At 43.5% G+C, this 18,531-nt stretch overlaps 5 protein-coding genes across 11 annotated transcripts; 2 read left to right on the top strand and 3 right to left on the bottom strand.

Annotated features, from left to right (window-relative positions):
- Positions 1–458: 458 nt before the first annotated feature.
- Positions 459–5,533, bottom strand: LOC132793779 (KAT8 regulatory NSL complex subunit 3). Of its 7 annotated transcripts, none has more exons than XM_060803859.1 (9): positions 4,416–5,107; positions 3,938–4,251; positions 3,343–3,869; positions 2,834–3,279; positions 2,538–2,766; positions 2,313–2,384; positions 1,856–2,149; positions 1,457–1,807; positions 459–1,400 (listed from the first exon to the last, which is right to left on the bottom strand). In XM_060803859.1, exons 1-9 carry the CDS (start codon positions 4,827–4,829, stop codon positions 601–603), a joined length of 3,447 nt encoding a protein of 1,148 aa, XP_060659842.1. In that variant the 5' UTR covers positions 4,830–5,107; the 3' UTR covers positions 459–600. The 7 variants fall into 7 exon arrangements, with proteins under 7 accessions (XP_060659842.1, XP_060659843.1, XP_060659846.1 ...); XM_060803860.1 differs by having other exon boundaries at positions 1,457–1,804; XM_060803863.1 differs by lacking the exon at positions 4,416–5,107 and adding an exon at positions 5,276–5,533 and having other exon boundaries at positions 1,457–2,149.
- A 123-nt stretch (positions 5,534–5,656) lies between these two features.
- On the top strand, positions 5,657–9,692 carry LOC132793778 (ATP-dependent RNA helicase DHX8). Its single transcript, XM_060803856.1, has 2 exons — positions 5,657–9,018; positions 9,145–9,692. The coding sequence occupies exons 1-2, from the start codon at positions 5,760–5,762 to the stop codon at positions 9,690–9,692; spliced, it is 3,807 nt and encodes a 1,268-aa protein (XP_060659839.1). The 5' UTR covers positions 5,657–5,759.
- A 13-nt stretch (positions 9,693–9,705) lies between these two features.
- On the bottom strand, positions 9,706–10,170 carry LOC132793782 (cytochrome c oxidase assembly factor 5). Its single transcript, XM_060803867.1, has 2 exons — positions 9,878–10,170; positions 9,706–9,822 (listed from the first exon to the last, which is right to left on the bottom strand). The coding sequence occupies exons 1-2, from the start codon at positions 10,076–10,078 to the stop codon at positions 9,781–9,783; spliced, it is 243 nt and encodes an 80-aa protein (XP_060659850.1). The 5' UTR covers positions 10,079–10,170; the 3' UTR covers positions 9,706–9,780.
- Positions 10,171–10,243: 73 nt separating this feature from the next.
- On the top strand, positions 10,244–11,789 carry LOC132793781 (transmembrane protein 39A). The gene is made up of 4 exons (XM_060803866.1): positions 10,244–10,594; positions 10,658–10,884; positions 10,942–11,506; positions 11,562–11,789. Exons 1-4 carry the CDS (start codon positions 10,337–10,339, stop codon positions 11,787–11,789), a joined length of 1,278 nt encoding a protein of 425 aa, XP_060659849.1. The 5' UTR covers positions 10,244–10,336.
- A 16-nt stretch (positions 11,790–11,805) lies between these two features.
- LOC132793780 (probable cysteine--tRNA ligase, mitochondrial) lies at positions 11,806–13,825 on the bottom strand. Its single transcript, XM_060803865.1, has 2 exons — positions 13,614–13,825; positions 11,806–13,545 (listed from the first exon to the last, which is right to left on the bottom strand). The coding sequence occupies exons 1-2, from the start codon at positions 13,622–13,624 to the stop codon at positions 11,877–11,879; spliced, it is 1,680 nt and encodes a 559-aa protein (XP_060659848.1). The 5' UTR covers positions 13,625–13,825; the 3' UTR covers positions 11,806–11,876.
- Positions 13,826–18,531: the final 4,706 nt, after the last annotated feature.

Genomic DNA, 18,531 nt, shown 5'->3' with positions numbered 1-18,531 from the left:
CGACAGTTTTACATGCACTGTCGCAGTATGCAGCGTGTGAAACTTAGCTTACGTAACGATAAAGCCCCTTACATGTGTACCAACATACATATAGTACATATGTATATATACAAATTAGTTTGGATTCCCATTTCGATACACGCATTAAAGTTGTCATTTAGAAGTTGGGGCCAACATAATTGATGTTAGCTGGAATTTTGCAAGTTTTGCAAGCGCTGCTCAATTCTCACGCCATCGTCGCACCGGTGTTTCCTGTGCTGCTGACGCTGACTGCACGAGCAAGCGACAAGTAACCAAAAACTTTTGAACGCAGCTCAGGAATTCGCTCAAATTACTAGACTTACAAATGTACATGGATGTTCATAATCATAAGTAAATAAGGAATACAAACTCGTTTCGTTGTGACCGACTTGCACAAACCGACCGACGGCACAAATCGTAAATGAAAATGATTCGCATTTGTTTGCAGATGTATCAAAGATTCAACATATTTTATTTACACAACTCAAATAATGTATCTTATGGCATAGTTGAAGATTTCATAGTCCAAGTACATTTTAATGCATAGCTTAATTATTACTTAAAAACAAACAGCAGCTTTTACTCCAAGCCCTTTCCCTGTGTTGGCGTTCGTATTGTGGTTGATGACGTCGTCGGCGTTGCCTTAATGATCTTTGAATCTTTAGCTTGCTGTGCGGCAACAGTTACAGTAGGGGACTTGGACACAGAGCCGATACTAACCACACGACGAACAGCCGCACCACCAGGTGCTATAGCCGGTATAGTGGTTGATCGATTAGCCAACATTTGCACAGGTTTAAGACCAGTTGCAGATTTTAGGTAAATGTTGCGCAATGGCTTGCCATCACTGCCAATCGCTGTGGATGCCACAGAGCTGTTGATCACCTGAAACTGTGGAAACGTTTTGTTACCCAGACTAACGACACCGCCTGTCTGACGCAGTGCACCACCAGTTGCGGCATTAATCACTGCCGTTCCAGATGCCGTCTTGATTGTTTGCAGGTTCAGCGTCTTGACATTGGCTGCATCCAGCACAACTTGGCTGCTCGTTGTGGGCGTTCCAGCCGCTGTCACAGCCGCCTTAGGACTGCTCACAATGCGTATGGGCAACGCTGTGGCACCACTTGGCAGCCGTGTTGGAGTTGTTGATGATGTCGTTGACGCCATTGGCTTCATGGTGCTTCGATTGATGTAGACAACCTTGTTCCCAGTGCCGCCGCTCACAGTGCCACTTTGTGTGGTAAATAGCTGTTGTATGCCCTTGTTGATCACAATATTGCTGCTCTTTGCGGTGCTGATAACGCCCGTGGGCTTCACTGGATTAGTGGCTTCTTTGATGATCTTATGACTCAGAATTAACGGGCTGCCCGTTGATGTCGCTGCAGAATACAAATATTAATTTTAAGAACTACAAATATTTTTCGTCTACACTTACTTTTCAATAGCTGATCGGGTTGTGGTTGCAGCTGCTGCTGCTGTTGCTGATCGGCAATGTTGCCTTCATTGTCCGCAAACAAAATCGGCATATCAATTATATTCGAGAGATCCACATTGCCGACTACATTCTGTTGTGGCGCAGACACATTCTTCGTGAGCTGCAACATCGCTAAGCCACTGGAATTTTTAATCACTGTATATTTTTGCTGCGTCGTCGATGATGGTGCAGCGGCAGCAGTTACGAACTGTGTTGTTTGTCCCGTGGGCGTCTTAAGTGTGAAGATTTGCTGTCCACTGGAGGCTGGCAATGTTTTTACAATGCTTCCAATACTTGTCGGTGTTGGTGCTGCTGAGGAAGCGTTGGTGTTTTTGCTAATGGTGTAATTGATTAGCTTACTCTGCGACGACAGTGTTTTCAATTGTACAAATTGGCTCGAGGGTATCATCTTGATCTTCGTGCCTGACGATAGAGAAACAGTTGTAGGCGCCGCTTTGGTCACATTCTGTGGTGTCTTTGGAACATTTGTGGCAGCAACTGATTGCTGACCATCTTCATATTCAAGCGTTTCCTCTAGCATATTTTCAATTGAAAGATTCATCTCCTCGTTGTTAAGCGTAGTTTTATCTGTTGTGTTGACTTTAACGCCAGTGAGAACAACGTTGGGCAACGGGCGTGTCCGAGGGCGTCCAACTGTAGAAATGGAAACTGTTAGTCGATGAAACGGGGGATAACAATCATTTTATTGGGCAGGGACCGTAAATGAAATGAAAATAAAATACAATAACTATTTATAAAGATTAAGGAATAAACGTTACGGTCCCGATTTGTAGTGAGCAAATGCCAGATTGTTTACCCTTTCGCTTGACTGCAAATGGATCGATGAGGCGCGATGGCTTTGGTTTGGGTAACTTTGGCACACGCACATCTTAATGATTAGTATGATTAGTTGATTGGTGCAAATGAATTTGAGTGGGCAAACATGCAAAGGAGGACATGCGGATTTGTATTAAAAGCGGGTTAATAATAAGAACATTCGACAGCGAGTGGTATTAAATGAACTTCTCGATATGTTACTCACTGTGAGGCACGAATTTGGGTTTAGTTGTTGGTACGCCGTTATCCTCCTGGCCGTCTTGCGCCTTACGCTTGCGCGAATGTGTCATCTGCGCCTTGTTTACATTGCCATCGGCAAGAATATGCTGTTGTTTCGGTGTGCGCTGATACGAATTACTGCCCAAAAGTGAGGTAGGCATGCGTGGACCCGGAGGATTGTTCAATGTCTTGCTAATAAACTCGTATACTTCGTCCTAAAAACGAATATCGAATCAAAAGAATAGTTAAATCGCAATTATGAGAAATATAATATACACATACCACCACCATGGAGTCCACCATGGCCTGGGTGACACCTTCGATCCGTCTCTTGCTCTTGGGCACACGCAACGCGTCATCGGCACTGCCAACGACCACCAGTGATGACTCCGACTGCATGCGCTCGCGCAGTCCCTCCATTTCCTCTTGACTGCTGCGTGCCGAGTTCTGACCAATCACAAAGAGAATCGGCGCCTTTATGTCCAGCAGACGGTCGTCAGGTGCTCCTCTTGGTCCACGCAATGTGTTGTAAGCAAAACCCATACAAATGACACACGCCACGCTCTCTGACATGGCCACTTGCAGTGCCAACGCTGCGCCTGCATTGAAGCCAATCAGAATAATGCCGCGATTGGGATTCTCAGTGCGTAGTTCGTGGATGCGAACACGTGTCAGGGACACAATAGTCTCAGCCACCTGATCCAGATTCTGGCGACCAATGCGGTCGTCTGTAGTCAACAATACGCAAATAAATTAGAAAATATTCACATTCAGATAATAGTAATGCTTACTTGAATTGGGCAACGTAATCTGCACAATTTGTGTGATGGTTGCTAAGGCCTGGTACCAATTTTGCATGCGATCTGGCACTGGGCCGCTGGTGGGCATCGTTGGCAGTGCCACCATAATGGCATTATGCGATAAATGCCGCGACTTGGCCAATATCTCCGGTTCCCAGCGCTTCTTCATTACAGGCGCCAGCAACTCTTGGCTATTGTTAAGTGGTCGACTAAATAACATTTTGTCCGTCAACGTGGGCAGCTTGCTCTTCAGCGTTTGCATAATATCCAAATACGATGCCATATACGAGGGCGGCAGATGCTCCATGAGTAGAGCGTGCAACCACTGTGTGGTACGTGACTCCCATGCAACACTTGCCAAAGCACGCCGCATTCTAGAACTGGATTTGTCGACGGCCACACGACGATGCACTGCCTCATGTTGACGCTTATCATTGGCAAGCCGCGCCAACTGATCCTGGTCTAGTATTGTGGCCACCTTATTGAACAGTGCCTCTTGCGTATACGTCCAGCCAATACTAAAATGATAAGGTAAAGATTTTAATGAAAATAATTTAAAAATGTGTTCCTTAAAGAGAGAGTTTACCGATTTACACGTGCTTGCCAATCCTGTTCGTCAGAATTATTGTTTCTCACATATTTGGCAATGCGTGCACACTCGTTCATCATCTCCTTCGCCGCAATTTCATCGTATGGCGGTACATGCGCAATATGTTGTGAATCGCTAGAGTCCTCATGATTGGGATACGTGTGGCACGTGGGACATTGCGGCGCATGCCTCACAAGAATAGTGCGAGCCACAGCTAATCCATTGCCTATGGAAGAGGTGTCCGCACGTGGAGCATCGCGCATGTAAGCATGTTCCATGGATGCCTCACTGGGCACGGAGATTGTGCTGGACTGGAATAAAGAAACACATATTAGCGAGTGTAAATAAAAAAGGGGAATGGAGATGTAAAAGTGATGGATGATGATGGACGGTGTTAGGCTCATGCAGGATGCTGGTTATGGGCGTGAATAAGGATCTTGATTTTTGAAGCCATTGCTATTGTTTTTGTTATTACACTCTCTGTTGTAATCGGAAGCGGTGTCGCCACTCCTGACGCTGATGCGGTTTTAGGTGGCGAACTCAAAATGGACGCGGCGCTTCCCAATTGGCCGGCTTTGACCACATAGAATGATGTGTTTGTTGTATTTGAAGACGTTCCTGGCATCTTCGTTGTTGTTGTAATTGCAGTTGTTGATGCTGGAGCTGCCGCACGAGTTATGTTTGTGTTCGTGTGTGTGTTTGTGTTTGCCTTTGGCTGTGTGTGTGGTTGTAGTTTTGTGTATTGTGTGCCAGCCCTGGCAATAAATTTGCTCGGACTATATGTAATAATCGACGAGCTGTTTGTTGTGGCTGACTGCAACAACTTTGGTTTCTTCTCAATCACCACAATTTCATTTTTGGCGTTTTTACTTTGTTTCATTTGTATCATTTTCGTGTACTGGGTGATTTTTTTTTATATGTAAATAGATATTTATTTTACTCTCTGACTACAGGGCTTTCTTCTTCTTGAATTCGCGTTATTGCGCTCTTAGCGGTGTTTCTTGAGGTTCGCGAATTTCATGCACTTGATTATTTAAATTTAACTTAAAAATTAACACGAATATTTGTATATTATCGAATATATTTATAATAATTCTTATTAGTTTTGTATTTTCTTTAGAAATCACTGCCTGCGTATTCGCAATTAAAACATGGCGTGCTCCTAACAATGTTGCCAGTACGTTCGATAACTATGTAACTTCAATACTATCTGGCAGCACCGAATGCTTCAGCGATTAAAATAAATAAGCAATTTCCCACCAAAAATAATTCAGCATGCACTACTTGTAGTACATGAAATAATAGTAATTCATACAACTGAAATTGATAACTTACTGATTCACTGGGCGTAGGAGTTGGGGGCTGGATAGTTCTATTAACTGGATGATGTTGACCACCGTCTTCATGGGCAGCATTCTGCCCGATGTGTCCAGCTTTTTGCACAAAATCATTAAAGCACTCGATGAATGAAGTCATTTCTAATGCACACAATATAGAATTATAGACTTGAATTCAAATGCACGTTTGTAAACTAATAAACAAAAGCCAAAACATTAAAAAGCAAGTGTTGCTTGATCAAAATATGTCCAGATTTCAAAAGTGTTGCCACTTTATGCTACAAAAACGTTTCGCAATACTACAGCCAAACAGCTGTTTGCCTATCATTTGAGATGACAATATCAGACGCACCGATTGGTCTTTTTGCATTTTTACGATGCAGACCCATCCCTAGTTAGCGTGCTAGTTTTGTTTTCAATTTCCTTCAAACGTTTTGTGTGACGGTGAAATTATATTTGTGGAAAATTTGCTGCTGTCCACCATGGAGGAGTTGCAGCAATTGGAGTACCTGTCGTTGGTCTCGAAAATCTGCACAGAGCTCGACAATCACTTGGGCATAAATGACAAAGACTTGGCCGAGTTCATCATCGATTTAGAGGAGAAGCATCGCAGCTATGAATCTTTTCGCAAGGCTCTGCTCGACAATGGTGCCGAATTTCCCGATTCGCTTGTGCAAAACTTGCAGCGCATCATCAATTTAATGCGACCCACACGAGCAGGCGGCGATGCAAAATCTGGAAATAGTGAAGACTTTAAAAAGTCTGATAAAAAGTCACAGCTAATGAAAATGTTTCCTGGCTTGGCGTTACCAAATGACAAATACAGCAACAAGAACGAGGACCTGGAGGACAAGAAAGACGAGGAGCGCAAAGAATCCAAGAACAAACAGATTTTCAAAAACACCGAAATGAGCGATGTGGATGCAGCTATGCTGGAATTGGAGGCTCTGGCGCCTGGAGAGAATACAATGGAGCGGAATGAAGTCAAAGAGAGCAAGAGGAGGCAAAGATCCAGCTCAAGAGAGCGTCACAGGCGCAAAGATCGCGAGCGTAGTCGAAATAGAGAGAAGAACAGGAGCAGAGAGCGGGGAAAGGATAGTGATCGAGACAGGGATCGCTATAGGGATCGAGATCGGAATGAAGATCGTGATCGCGATCGTGAGAGGGATAGAGATGGCGATAGGGAGCGAGATAGAGATCGTGATCGTGATAGGGAACACCGTCGACATCGCAGCAGATCCCGCGAAGATCGCGATCGTCGCAGGCGTCGCTCCAGTTCTCGAGATCGCCACGATCAAAGAAGAAAACGTTCCCGATCTCGCGACAGAGATCGCAGCAGTCGGCATCAACAAGAGCAGGAGAAGATGCCGCCACCGGCGGCTGCAATGTCCGATGATCCTGAGGCGGGCAAAATCTACTCGGGCAAGGTGGCCAACATAGTGCCGTTTGGATGCTTTGTGCAATTATTCGGACTGCGCAAACGCTGGGAGGGATTGGTGCACATTTCGCAGCTACGAGCCGAGGGTCGTGTCACCGACGTCACCGAAGTGGTGGCTCGGAATCAGACTGTCAAAGTAAAAGTCATGTCCTTAACTGGACAAAAGGTATCGCTCTCCATGAAGGAGGTGGATCAGGATAGTGGACGCGATCTGAATCCATTATCACATGCCCCTGAGGAGGATGAAATGTCATTGCGAGATCGCAATCCGGATGGGCCATTCGCCAGCACCTCATCCATACTCAATTTGCAGGGCCAGAACATTGATGGCGATGAACATGAATCGCGCAAGCGGGTGACGCGCATTTCGAGTCCCGAGCGTTGGGAGATCAAGCAAATGATTAGCTCTGGTGTTCTGGATCGCAGTGAAATGCCCGATTTCGATGAAGAGACGGGTTTGCTGCCGAAGGATGAGGATGATGAGGCAGACATTGAAATCGAAATTGTGGAAGAGGAGCCGCCCTTCCTCTCAGGCCATGGACGAGCGCTCCACGACTTGTCGCCTGTGCGTATTGTCAAGAACCCCGATGGTTCGCTAGCCCAAGCGGCTATGATGCAGTCTGCGCTCTCCAAGGAGCGTCGCGAACAGAAAATGCTGCAGCGCGAACAGGAAATGGAAGCAGTGCCTAGCAATCTCAACAAGAACTGGATTGATCCGCTACCCGAGGACGACAGCTCACGCCATTTGGCAGCCAACATGCGTGGCATGGGCGCCGCCCCACAGGAGGTGCCCGAGTGGAAAAAGCATGTGATTGGCGGCAAGAAATCCTCATTCGGCAAGAAAACAGATTTGACCCTGGTGGAGCAGCGACAATCGTTACCCATATACAAGCTGCGCGACGATCTCATCAAGGCGGTAACTGACAATCAAATACTGATTGTCATCGGTGAGACGGGCTCCGGCAAAACAACCCAGATTACACAGTATCTGGGTGAATGCGGCTTCACGGCCAGGGGCAAGATTGGCTGCACGCAGCCGCGTCGTGTCGCAGCCATGTCGGTGGCAAAGCGCGTAGCTGAGGAGTACGGTTGTCGTCTTGGGCAGGAGGTGGGATACACGATACGTTTCGAGGATTGCACTAGTCCCGAGACGGTCATCAAGTACATGACAGATGGTATGTTGTTACGCGAGTGTCTCATGGAGGCGGAGCTGAAGACCTACTCGGTCATCATGTTGGACGAGGCTCACGAGCGTACCATACACACGGATGTGCTCTTCGGACTACTGAAGACGGCGGTGCAAAAGCGACCCGAACTCAAGCTGATTGTGACGTCGGCCACATTGGATGCGGTGAAGTTCTCGCAGTACTTCTTTGAGGCGCCCATTTTCACTATACCGGGTCGCACATTTCCGGTGGAGGTGCTGTACACTAAGGAGCCCGAAACCGACTATTTAGATGCCTCGCTGATTACCGTCATGCAAATCCATCTGCGTGAGCCGCCTGGCGATATCCTGTTGTTCCTTACGGGCCAGGAGGAGATCGATACCGCCTGTGAGATCTTGTACGAGCGGATGAAGAGCCTGGGTCCCGATGTACCAGAGCTGATCATCCTGCCTGTGTATTCCGCGCTGCCCTCGGAGATGCAGACACGCATCTTTGATCCGGCGCCAGCTGGCAGTCGCAAAGTTGTGATTGCCACAAATATTGCCGAGACTTCACTCACAATCGATGGTATCTTCTATGTAGTTGATCCGGGATTCGTCAAGCAAAAGGTCTACAACTCTAAGACAGGCATGGACTCCCTGGTGGTCACTCCCATTTCACAGGCAGCCGCCAAGCAGCGAGCTGGTCGTGCTGGACGAACTGGACCTGGAAAGTGCTATCGTCTCTACACGGAGCGTGCGTATCGGGATGAAATGCTCCCAACGCCAGTGCCGGAGATACAGCGCACCAATTTGGCCACGACGGTGCTGCAACTGAAGACAATGGGCATCAATGATTTGCTACATTTTGATTTCATGGATGCGCCGCCCGTGGAGTCATTAGTCATGGCTTTGGAGCAGTTGCATTCGCTATCGGCGCTGGATGATGAGGGTTTGTTGACCCGTCTGGGACGTCGCATGGCCGAATTTCCATTGGAGCCGAATCTGTCCAAGATGCTAATCATGTCGGTAGCCCTACAATGCTCCGATGAGATTCTGACCATTGTCTCCATGCTCAGCGTGCAGAATGTATTCTACAGACCCAAGGATAAGCAGGCGCTGGCCGATCAGAAGAAGGCCAAATTCAACCAAGCGGAAGGTAAGATCACTGCATCCTGATCCATATTTTCAGAAAGATTCGCATTTAAAAAGTTTATATAAAAACTAAGACGCTAAAAAGCCGGTTCATGAATGAATTTACTAATATCTTTGCTTATTTTTGTAGGTGACCATCTAACGCTGCTTGCTGTTTACAACAGCTGGAAGAACAACAAATTCTCGAATGCCTGGTGCTACGAGAATTTTGTACAGATCCGAACGCTGAAACGGTCGCAGGATGTGCGCAAACAGCTGCTCGGCATCATGGATCGGCACAAGCTGGACGTCGTATCGGCTGGCAAGAATTCAGTGCGCATTCAGAAGGCCATTTGCTCGGGTTTCTTCCGCAATGCTGCCAAGAAAGATCCTCAAGAGGGTTATCGTACTTTGGTTGATTCCCAAGTGGTATACATACATCCATCAAGTGCGCTATTTAACAGGCAGCCGGAGTGGGTTATATATCACGAGCTGGTACAGACAACTAAGGAGTACATGCGTGAGGTAACTACAATCGATCCCAAATGGCTAGTAGAGTTTGCGCCGTCATTCTTCCGCTTCTCGGATCCCACCAAACTCAGCAAGTTCAAGAAGAATCAACGTTTGGAGCCGCTGTACAACAAATATGAGGAGCCCAATGCTTGGCGCATATCGCGAGTACGACGGCGCCGCAATTAATTTGTACATTCGCTATAATTTCGTGTGTATTCAATAAACTCTTAAGTAACAATTTACAATATTAAAACAAAGTGTGTGGTGCATTCAATTAATAGCCTTTGTGCCCGCGGAACCGTTGTCGATTATCCAGCTAAAAAAGGAGAGGCTGGTTAATCTTCGATGATTCCATGCTATATCAAACTCACCAGGGAACGCTTGCACTCGTAGAAGGTGTTGCGCAGAACCTGGCACTCTGGAGGAACACTGTTGTCCTGGAGGCACTGGCGCGGCGTCTTCTTGTCTAGGCGACAGCATTCGCTCTCCAGCAGACACATTTTTAGATCCGCCCGCACGCCGGCACAAGCAGTTTCATCTGCTAGCTTCTCGTTTCCCTCATAGCGCATCATTTTGATTAATAAACTCGCTTACTCGCCTTGCTGTAAACAACAAAATTTGTTACAAAATCGGCAATGACAATCAGCTGTTATTCTCGTGTGTTGAAAAACGCTATTCACTTGTATAATACAAAATGACGGTATTTGTGTGGAATATTTGAAAAGAGAGTCTGCGGTCACACTTTTCATATGTTTTGCTTTGACAAACAATTATCAATCTTTTTATCTTGGTTTAAATGTAGTTCCTACCTCTAACATACAGCATTTATAATGGTTTATGATGAACGCAGCGATGGAAGCAGCTCCAGTGATGCCCACGACAGCTCTCAACGCAGCATGTCCACGAAAATGGGAGCTCAGCAGGTCACAATGCCCAAGCACATTCCGTTTCCGGAGCATGCAACCACATCCGAGTGGTTGAGCGAGTTAATCATGTGCGCCTTTACGATGGGTGCAGCCATAGTGCAATTTATAAATATTTACCGCACCAATTGGTGGCTACCAGAGCTGCATACACGCCATATGGTGGTAAGGATGCACCTGTCTTCGTAGTAACGGCATTGAACTTACTCAGTGTTTGTTTACTTATAGAACATTGAATTAATTGATCCCTATTTGCGGTATCTGATACTCATACTGAACACACGGCGCTTTCTCTACTGCATGCTGCTATCCAAGTGGAAAAGCAATGAGCGACGCTTGCTGCGGTTGGGCATTAAGTATGGCTTCGGTGGACTTGTTCAGGCGGCTCTTGGTTATTGTGCGTTGAGATTATATCAGCAGCACTCTTATATGTTGCTCTTTTATCTCAGCTATCCGTAAGCATCCCTTCAACATCAGCTGCCCTGTCATAACTTACTATGTCTTTATTGCAGAGTTGTGGTTTATCTAATCATCTTTGGCTTCCAACTGGAGCCCTTCATGCGCACCCGTTTTGAGCTGCCCGGCGTCTACATCAATGACATGCCCGTTCACAGCTGCACAACGAATGCCATTCAAATTCGGGATGAGATTGAAACGTTGAGGCACGATTTCAACAAACGCTTCAAGCAGTTGATTTTTACGTGCATGCTGAATGCATATTTGGTTCTTATTCCTTGTCTGCTAGCGCTGAGCGTCCAGTACAATGTCATGCGTGCGGCTCAGCACTGCATCATCGTCTGCTTGGGAGCTTTCAGCTTGAGCGCAGTCTTCCTTTATCCAGCTAAATACAGCGATACGCTGCATCGCGCCACTTTACACTTGGGCAGTTGGCAGCGCATGGATCGAGATCCACAGGCGGCGCCGTCGCAGCTGATTGTGGCAGCAAATGCGCAGACTTGGTCGAAATACGCTGTCTATGGCCATGCGACGGTGGTTAAGCATAATGGTGCTCTCTATCGCAGCCATGGTCTAGTCACAGTGGCGACGCCAGGAAACGCGAGTCACGTCCGTTTCTACGTAAGCGAATCAATAGCCCAAATTGTACTGCATTTTAATATTATTTTATTTGCAGAAATTGTTCCAAAATCCCACCATCATTTACTCTACACTGGCTACTTTTCAGGGAGTTGTGCTGCTGGTGGAGATTGCCTCGTTGAGCGCGGCCAACATTGAATGGCACTTTGTGCTGTCTGTCAGTTTTGTGGCCTTCACTAGCATGGTGGCCTTCTTCAAGCTGGTCAGAGATTATCTAATTACCAAACACCTATACAAGGCAGAATGTACATCTATTTGCAATTAATACAGCCAAAAACAGATCAAATAAGACGTATTTATAACAGACACTCAATAAACTTCATATCCAAAGGAAATGTACAATAATTTGCAGTTAACCGCTGTGCGAAATGCTTTTGCTTTTATCCCCATAAACCCAGGAGCTGCCTTGCTTATGGTCTCGTACCTCAATGCCATGACGAACCAATATATTCCGCAGTTGATCACACATGCGCAGCAACTCCAGATTTTTGACGCCACCCTTTACAGCCTCCTCGCGTAGCTTGCCGCGTATCTGAAGAATATCGGCGACCAACACATCTAGGTCCACACCATTTAGAGCAGTTGTCGCTTGGGCCTCCTTCTGGGCATCGGCAGTACCCAGATGTTTAATGCCCAAGTTGTGCATGGATGCAGTCACAAAGTTGCCAGCTGCCAACAGCAAATTTAGACAGTGTGCTGGTTGCTGTTCTGCATCAGCTTGCTGATCGTTGATGCAACGGCTGATGCTGCTCATCTGATCGATTAGAACGCTAACAGCTCGTGCAGTATCAAAGTCATCGCGCAGACTGTTGTCGAATTCAGTGACCATATGCTTCAGCTGTGCTTCCAAAGCACCCTCATCGAGATATTTCAGTGGTTTTTGGAACTGCATGTATGCATTGAGATCGGCATTAAAGTTGATGAATTTGCGCAATGTTTGACGCGCTGTCTGCATCATTTGATCACTGTATTGCATGGGATTGCGATAATTCGACAACAAACAAGCCATACGAAACTCATCGGCTGTGTAGTGCTTGAGGAACTCTGACAACGAGATGGTATTGCCCAGAGACTTGGACATTTTCTGCTGCTCTCCAGACACAAAGAGCTGACCTGTGTGCAGCCAATAGTTGACCCACTGCTTGGTTTTGTAATGGGCGCAGCATTGAGCCTCCTCGTTCTCGTGGTGGGGAAATCGCAAGTCTAATCCACCAGCATGGAAATCCAGTTTGTTGCCAAAGAACATGCCCGCAATAGCGCTGCATTCAATATGCCAACCAGGTCGACCATCGCCGCCCCATGACGACTGCCAGCTGGGCTCATCAGCGGCCTTTATCGCTTTCCACAGTGCAAAATCAGCCGCATTCCGTTTATGCTTCGGTTGCTCCTTTGGCTTGTCCCTGCTTATCTTCTGCAGCTTTCCGTAGTTCTCACAAGCGGACACATCGAAGTATACCGACTTATCCTCGGTAACATAGGCTTTGTCATCGCTTAAGAGTTGCTCTATAAAACGTTGGATTGCGGGAATGTTGGCGGAAACATGGGCACGCAAGTTAGGTGGCTTCACATTTAGCAACTGCATGTCGCGCACAAACTCCGAGTCAAAATTGCGCGTCATTTCCTCCCAATTACGTCCAGATTCGCGACTACGCTTGATAATTTTGTCGTCGACATCTGTGATATTCATAGCCGTGACCAGATTGTACTTAAAGTAGTCGCGCAGTATGCGCTGTATTATGTCCACCTTTACGTAAGTACTGGCGTGTCCCAAGTGGGTCGAATCGTACACTGTTGGACCACAAGTGTACCATGTAACCATCTGGGGATTGCTCAGCACCAGCGGCACTTTGCCGCCCATGCTGTGATTGTAGATGCTGATGTCTGTGTGCTGCCCACAAGGTCTTTGCCAGCTATACCGGCCGGTCACAGAATCCTTCACATTGCCGCTCTTTGCGCTAAGCTCTCGACGATATAATCGCGAGTTGCGCATGTGGAGAAGCACGCTTTCCTCTAGCCGGCAACTGAGAAAGGAAAAAAGTAATTATTATCAGTTAATTGTAGTGCTAAAAAATCATTGAAGACTACTCACATTTTTAACATATTTATTGATTGCTTAAAACTCTATAATTTAAATATTTATAAGTGTTTACGAATGCAATTGCATTCAAAATATTTAGCTCAAGACAAGCAACAGCTGACTAACGATTTACGATAACCTCTCCGAATAGTTGGAATTATCGCAAGCTATCGAAAATCGTTTCCTTATTTGGCGGCAGTATTTAGTATTTGAAAGTATGACAGTTTTGTACACATTTAGTAAACCTCAAAAACGCCAAAGTTTATGACAGTAAAATAAATGAATGATTATTTTATGATTATTTTGATAACGGTCATTAATGCTTATTATTTATTACAGCCATATGTACTATATTTAAAATTTTGAAATTTATATTGGCATTGTTACTCTCTGTACTATTTAAGTATTTTATTATTGCGCTATAAAACCTTACAACTGAATAAACAGACTATAATAAAATAGTAGAATTCCAGCATTAAACATAACGACAATTCCGTCATGGTACAGTTCTGAATGGTAGGCTAAATCAATATAACTAACCACTCTTTAATAGCGAAAATCATACGCACCACGTGCTTGGACCACAGTTTGCCAAACACAATGCGTAAGCAAAAACGAACTGGCATTGGGGTCAAGGATATTAGGAACAAAGCAGGTTGAGAAATTTTGTTGGCAGGCCAAAAAGAAAAGAAGAAAAATAGCAAGGTATTTTTGGGTAACTAAATTAAATGTGAGTTAGCCATTTGTGTTGACAAGCTATGGAAAAGAGGTTAAGTTAAATTGCAAGCAAATTAAAAGAGAGTTACAATAAGGCGACACATTTTAGCCCTCCCATCCTATTTTCCAAATACCTTTTAGCCTGGATTTACCCATTGTGCAATGGTCCCTTTAAACGGTAATTACAATTTCACAGATTTTCCAGAACGGGCTTGGCCTTTTTTGTTCACTTTATGAGCGATTGATATTAATTTACTGCGCAATGCTTATGTCGGTCAACTGAGTCGAGAGTCAGAGTCAAAATCTGAATCAGTGCCAAAGCCGGTCAGAGCCATGAGCACATCGCGTGAAAATATTTGCTCGCCCAAAAAATTATAAATTAGCATGAACAGCTATCAGCTTGTTGCTACAAGTACGAATTGCATGCCCCACCTTGTGCTAGGGTGCAGTTTAAAATAATAGAAATTAGATTGAAAGCCTGGCCAAGCCAAATTTGCTTTTGGGCAAGCTACCATTGATTAAGGTCAGCACAACGATTACTAATGCTCTATGAATGTATGTGTCTGTGTTTGAGCGCCAATCAAGGAAGCCCAGCCCAACTAATAATGCAACTGCAATTGATTACGGTATTGCTAAATCTAAGAAAAAAACCTTTTTTTTGTTCTTTGTATTCGGATATGAAATCCTTAACTTACTTCCTATTTATGATTGTTACAAAAATCAGTCGTCCTCATCAGATGTGAATTAAAAAATGTAGTTTTAAAAAATATATAAAAATTATTCATAATTAATTGGTGCATTCTGAACTAAAAAAAAGTTGAGACGCAATCAGCTGCAATTGAATTAAATACCACACAACAAAAAAAGTAATTCAGATCTACGACCATAGAATGTCAGTCTAACTGAAAGTAGCAACAACAACAACAACAACAACAACAACACAAGGGGCACAGTGGCAACAACAATAGCTGATGGCGCACCGCCAGTGGCAAGTTTTCATGTCCAAGGCGTATTTATGTCAACCGGAAGTAGGTTTACTGACCCACGTATACGTTTCAGCGGCTGGCTAGCCGACTTTCTAGGCAGCCGACTTGACTCGCTCGACTCGACTCCTTTTGGCCACTTCGGGCCACTGCCTAATAACGTTGACTTGGCTGGACAGCAGCAGCAAAGGCAACGCCGCTACCTTAGGCTGAGCCCAGGACCGCGACGACGAAGAACGTCGTGACGTTCAAAGTATAAGAAGGCATTTTCATTTAGCGGTTTAGTTTTCCTACGAACGGCGAATGCATCGGATCGATGCAAAAGCGCGTTGTGCTGCCTTTCTCGACACCGATTTAAATAACTCAGTATGTATGTGTGGCTAGTTCTAGTACATCTGTGTATGTGCACACTAAATTGGAATTTTTGAAATGAACATTCCAAAACCAATTGTAAATTAAGGCGTCAGCTTGACCAAACATATAATTACAAGTCATCGCAGAACTAAAAAAATACTCCAAAGCAAAGCTACTTTTTTTTACATAGCTTAATTACTAAATTATATTTACAAAAATACAAAAAGTGACAAAGTGGTAATAACTTTTTCATCTCTGTTGTGTGTGTTAAGAGTTAAGAATAAAAAACACCGCTAATGATCCAGAAAGGAAAAAATCTTAAAATCTATGTCCAAAATGATATCAATTATATCACATTGTTAACAGTGTTAAAGAAAAAGTCAATAGTGAAAACGTTAATTTCAATTTCGCAGAGCAAAGCGAAAATCGTAAAGTTTTTAACCTGAATGGAAATTTGCTATCACGACACTAGCCAAGGATTTTCCCAGTGCCTTTAGCGAAAAAGCGTTGTATGACTGTGTGTTGCACACATTAATAGTAGACGTTCGTTTTTGTTGTAGTTATTTTGTTGCTGTTGTTGTTGTTGCGACTAGCATTTGCTATTGTTTTCATGTTGCAACAGTGCGCCGTAGCATGGCAAGTCGTTGGTCATTCAAGTGCTGGTTGTTGACTTGTCGGCGCTGCACAAGGCAACGCTGTAAAAATTGTTGCTGTATTTTGACCCCCTATGCCAAAGCCAAGGGGAAGGTAGTCTGTGCTGTGCTGTTCTGTGCGGTTCTCTTCTGTGCTTAGTCAGTGTGCTAAGTGAGTGTAAAGTCCTAAGTCACACACACACACACATACACCCCTGACAACTTCCTTATTCACGTAGTGTAGATGGATGTGTGCAAACATTTTTACATAATTTTAAAGTCTGAACTCGGCTGTTTTCCAAGCAGTTGTTAGATACTTTAAAACTTGCCTTCTCCACAGATAACATGGATACGCATATTTCACCTAAGCTGGCCTATATACGAGTAGTGCACATATAAATGACGTTAGCACATTCATATGGAATCATATTTGTATGTTTGTCTATATGCACAATTAACTGCATATCGCGTGCCACAGTCATACCAACAGGTGCCACGCGGCATGCCATGAAAACAAGTGGACACACCGCACGCTATTCAACCGAAACTTGCAGACGGCTCTCCTTCGCCAAATACGCTTTGCGGCGAATATCGGCGGCGAATTCACTTTGTTATGCTGACTCTATCTAAGCGGACTCGTCCTTCTATTTAGATTGGCGGGTTAACGCTTTGATTGATGGGAAGTTTTTATTCATAAATTTCAGTTAGATCTTTAGAAAGTTTACATTTAAATGGATTTAATTAAATGAAATATATTTTAATATAAATAATATATTTTTGGTTACATTTTATAATATCAATATTAAATAAATAAAAAAATAATTTCATTTATTTTAACATTCAAGAAATTTGTATTATTATTTTGGTTACATTTTATAATATCAATATTAAATAAATAAAAAAATAATTTCATTTATTTTAACATTCAAGAAATTTGTATTATTATTTATGTGAATAAATAGTTTCGCCATCAAAAAGTCTCTTTGTGTGTCTTTTATTTTAATTTATAAATCATTAAGTTAAATCGAATACAAAATTATATATTTATTTATTTACATGCTAATTATTATTCAAAATAATATAATAACTAAAAGAAGGGGGTGCTAGATACTTAAAAAATTATAATTTTTATTATAGTCGTTAAAAATATTTAATTTTTGGGTTTTTTTACGAAAAGCATTGTTAGTAGTGATTACTTCAAATAATAATTGTTTTTGTAAGACTTGTTTAATGATGTTAAATATTTAATAATGATAATACTAGGCGAAAAAACTATTTTTAAACTTTTCAAAAGTTATTTAAAGTGCAAATAATGTTCAAATTATATGCGGAAATCTCTTCCGCAGTTATATCTTTTCTATATTAGGTATACTAAGGGAAGAAATTTTGCAACAAAACTTTTTAATTGACTTTACGATTTGCCAAACCATTCAAATATAAATTAATATTTATATTCCCCATATAAAATTAATTTTCACCAATATTAAAATTTCAAACTTTCATTTCGCAACCGGATAGCATCTAAAACAATTAATATAATACGACTTGAAGTGTGATTTGAGGAAAATTTATTAAACAGTTAAATATTGCGGAGTATGTTGCAAGCATTTAAATGAAAATATTCAGTGCAACCGAATGCAAGCAATTTGCCACATGCAACACACAAATCTTACTCATAATCTCAACACGCACAAGTTATGCTCTCGTTAGCGAACATCATAATTTAAAAATCATAGAAAAGAGCTTTCGACTTGCCAATACCGTGCTGCAAGCACCAATGAGCAAGTTGAGTGGGGCACGAAACAACCATTTGTCAATACCCTTAAACGGTACAGGGTATAAACATTCGCTGAACTGTTAACTGTGGCTTCCACTCACATTGAGCTGTCTGGGACTTTTATCAGCTAAAATAGTAATACTTGTATACTCGATGCTCTCGCTATTAGAAAATACAATAGAAATATAGTAAATAATAATTACAATTTTTCGCAAGTTTTGGCTTCGTACACTTCGTACGAGTGCATTGGCAATGAAAATAGCTCTGGTTTTTGTTTCCCCCGTTGCACATGGGGCTTGGAAGTGTCTTCAGTCTTCAGTCGGTCCGTGAAGCTTCGCGTGTTTGGTGCACTGACATTGTGCATTGCCCAGAAGGTCTATCTGACAGTCTATATGCCTCTAAAATTGGATATGTACGAGTTGTAAATATTTGTTTGGTTCGCTCAGTTGCGCTTCGCATAAAGCGTA

The sequence above is a fragment of the Drosophila nasuta genome, chromosome 3 (assembly GCF_023558535.2).
Source record: "Drosophila nasuta strain 15112-1781.00 chromosome 3, ASM2355853v1, whole genome shotgun sequence".
Lineage (NCBI taxonomy): Eukaryota > Metazoa > Arthropoda > Insecta > Diptera > Drosophilidae > Drosophila > Drosophila nasuta.
The sequence above is the reverse complement of the archived record's forward strand: the minus strand, read 5'-3'. Positions and strand labels throughout refer to the sequence as shown.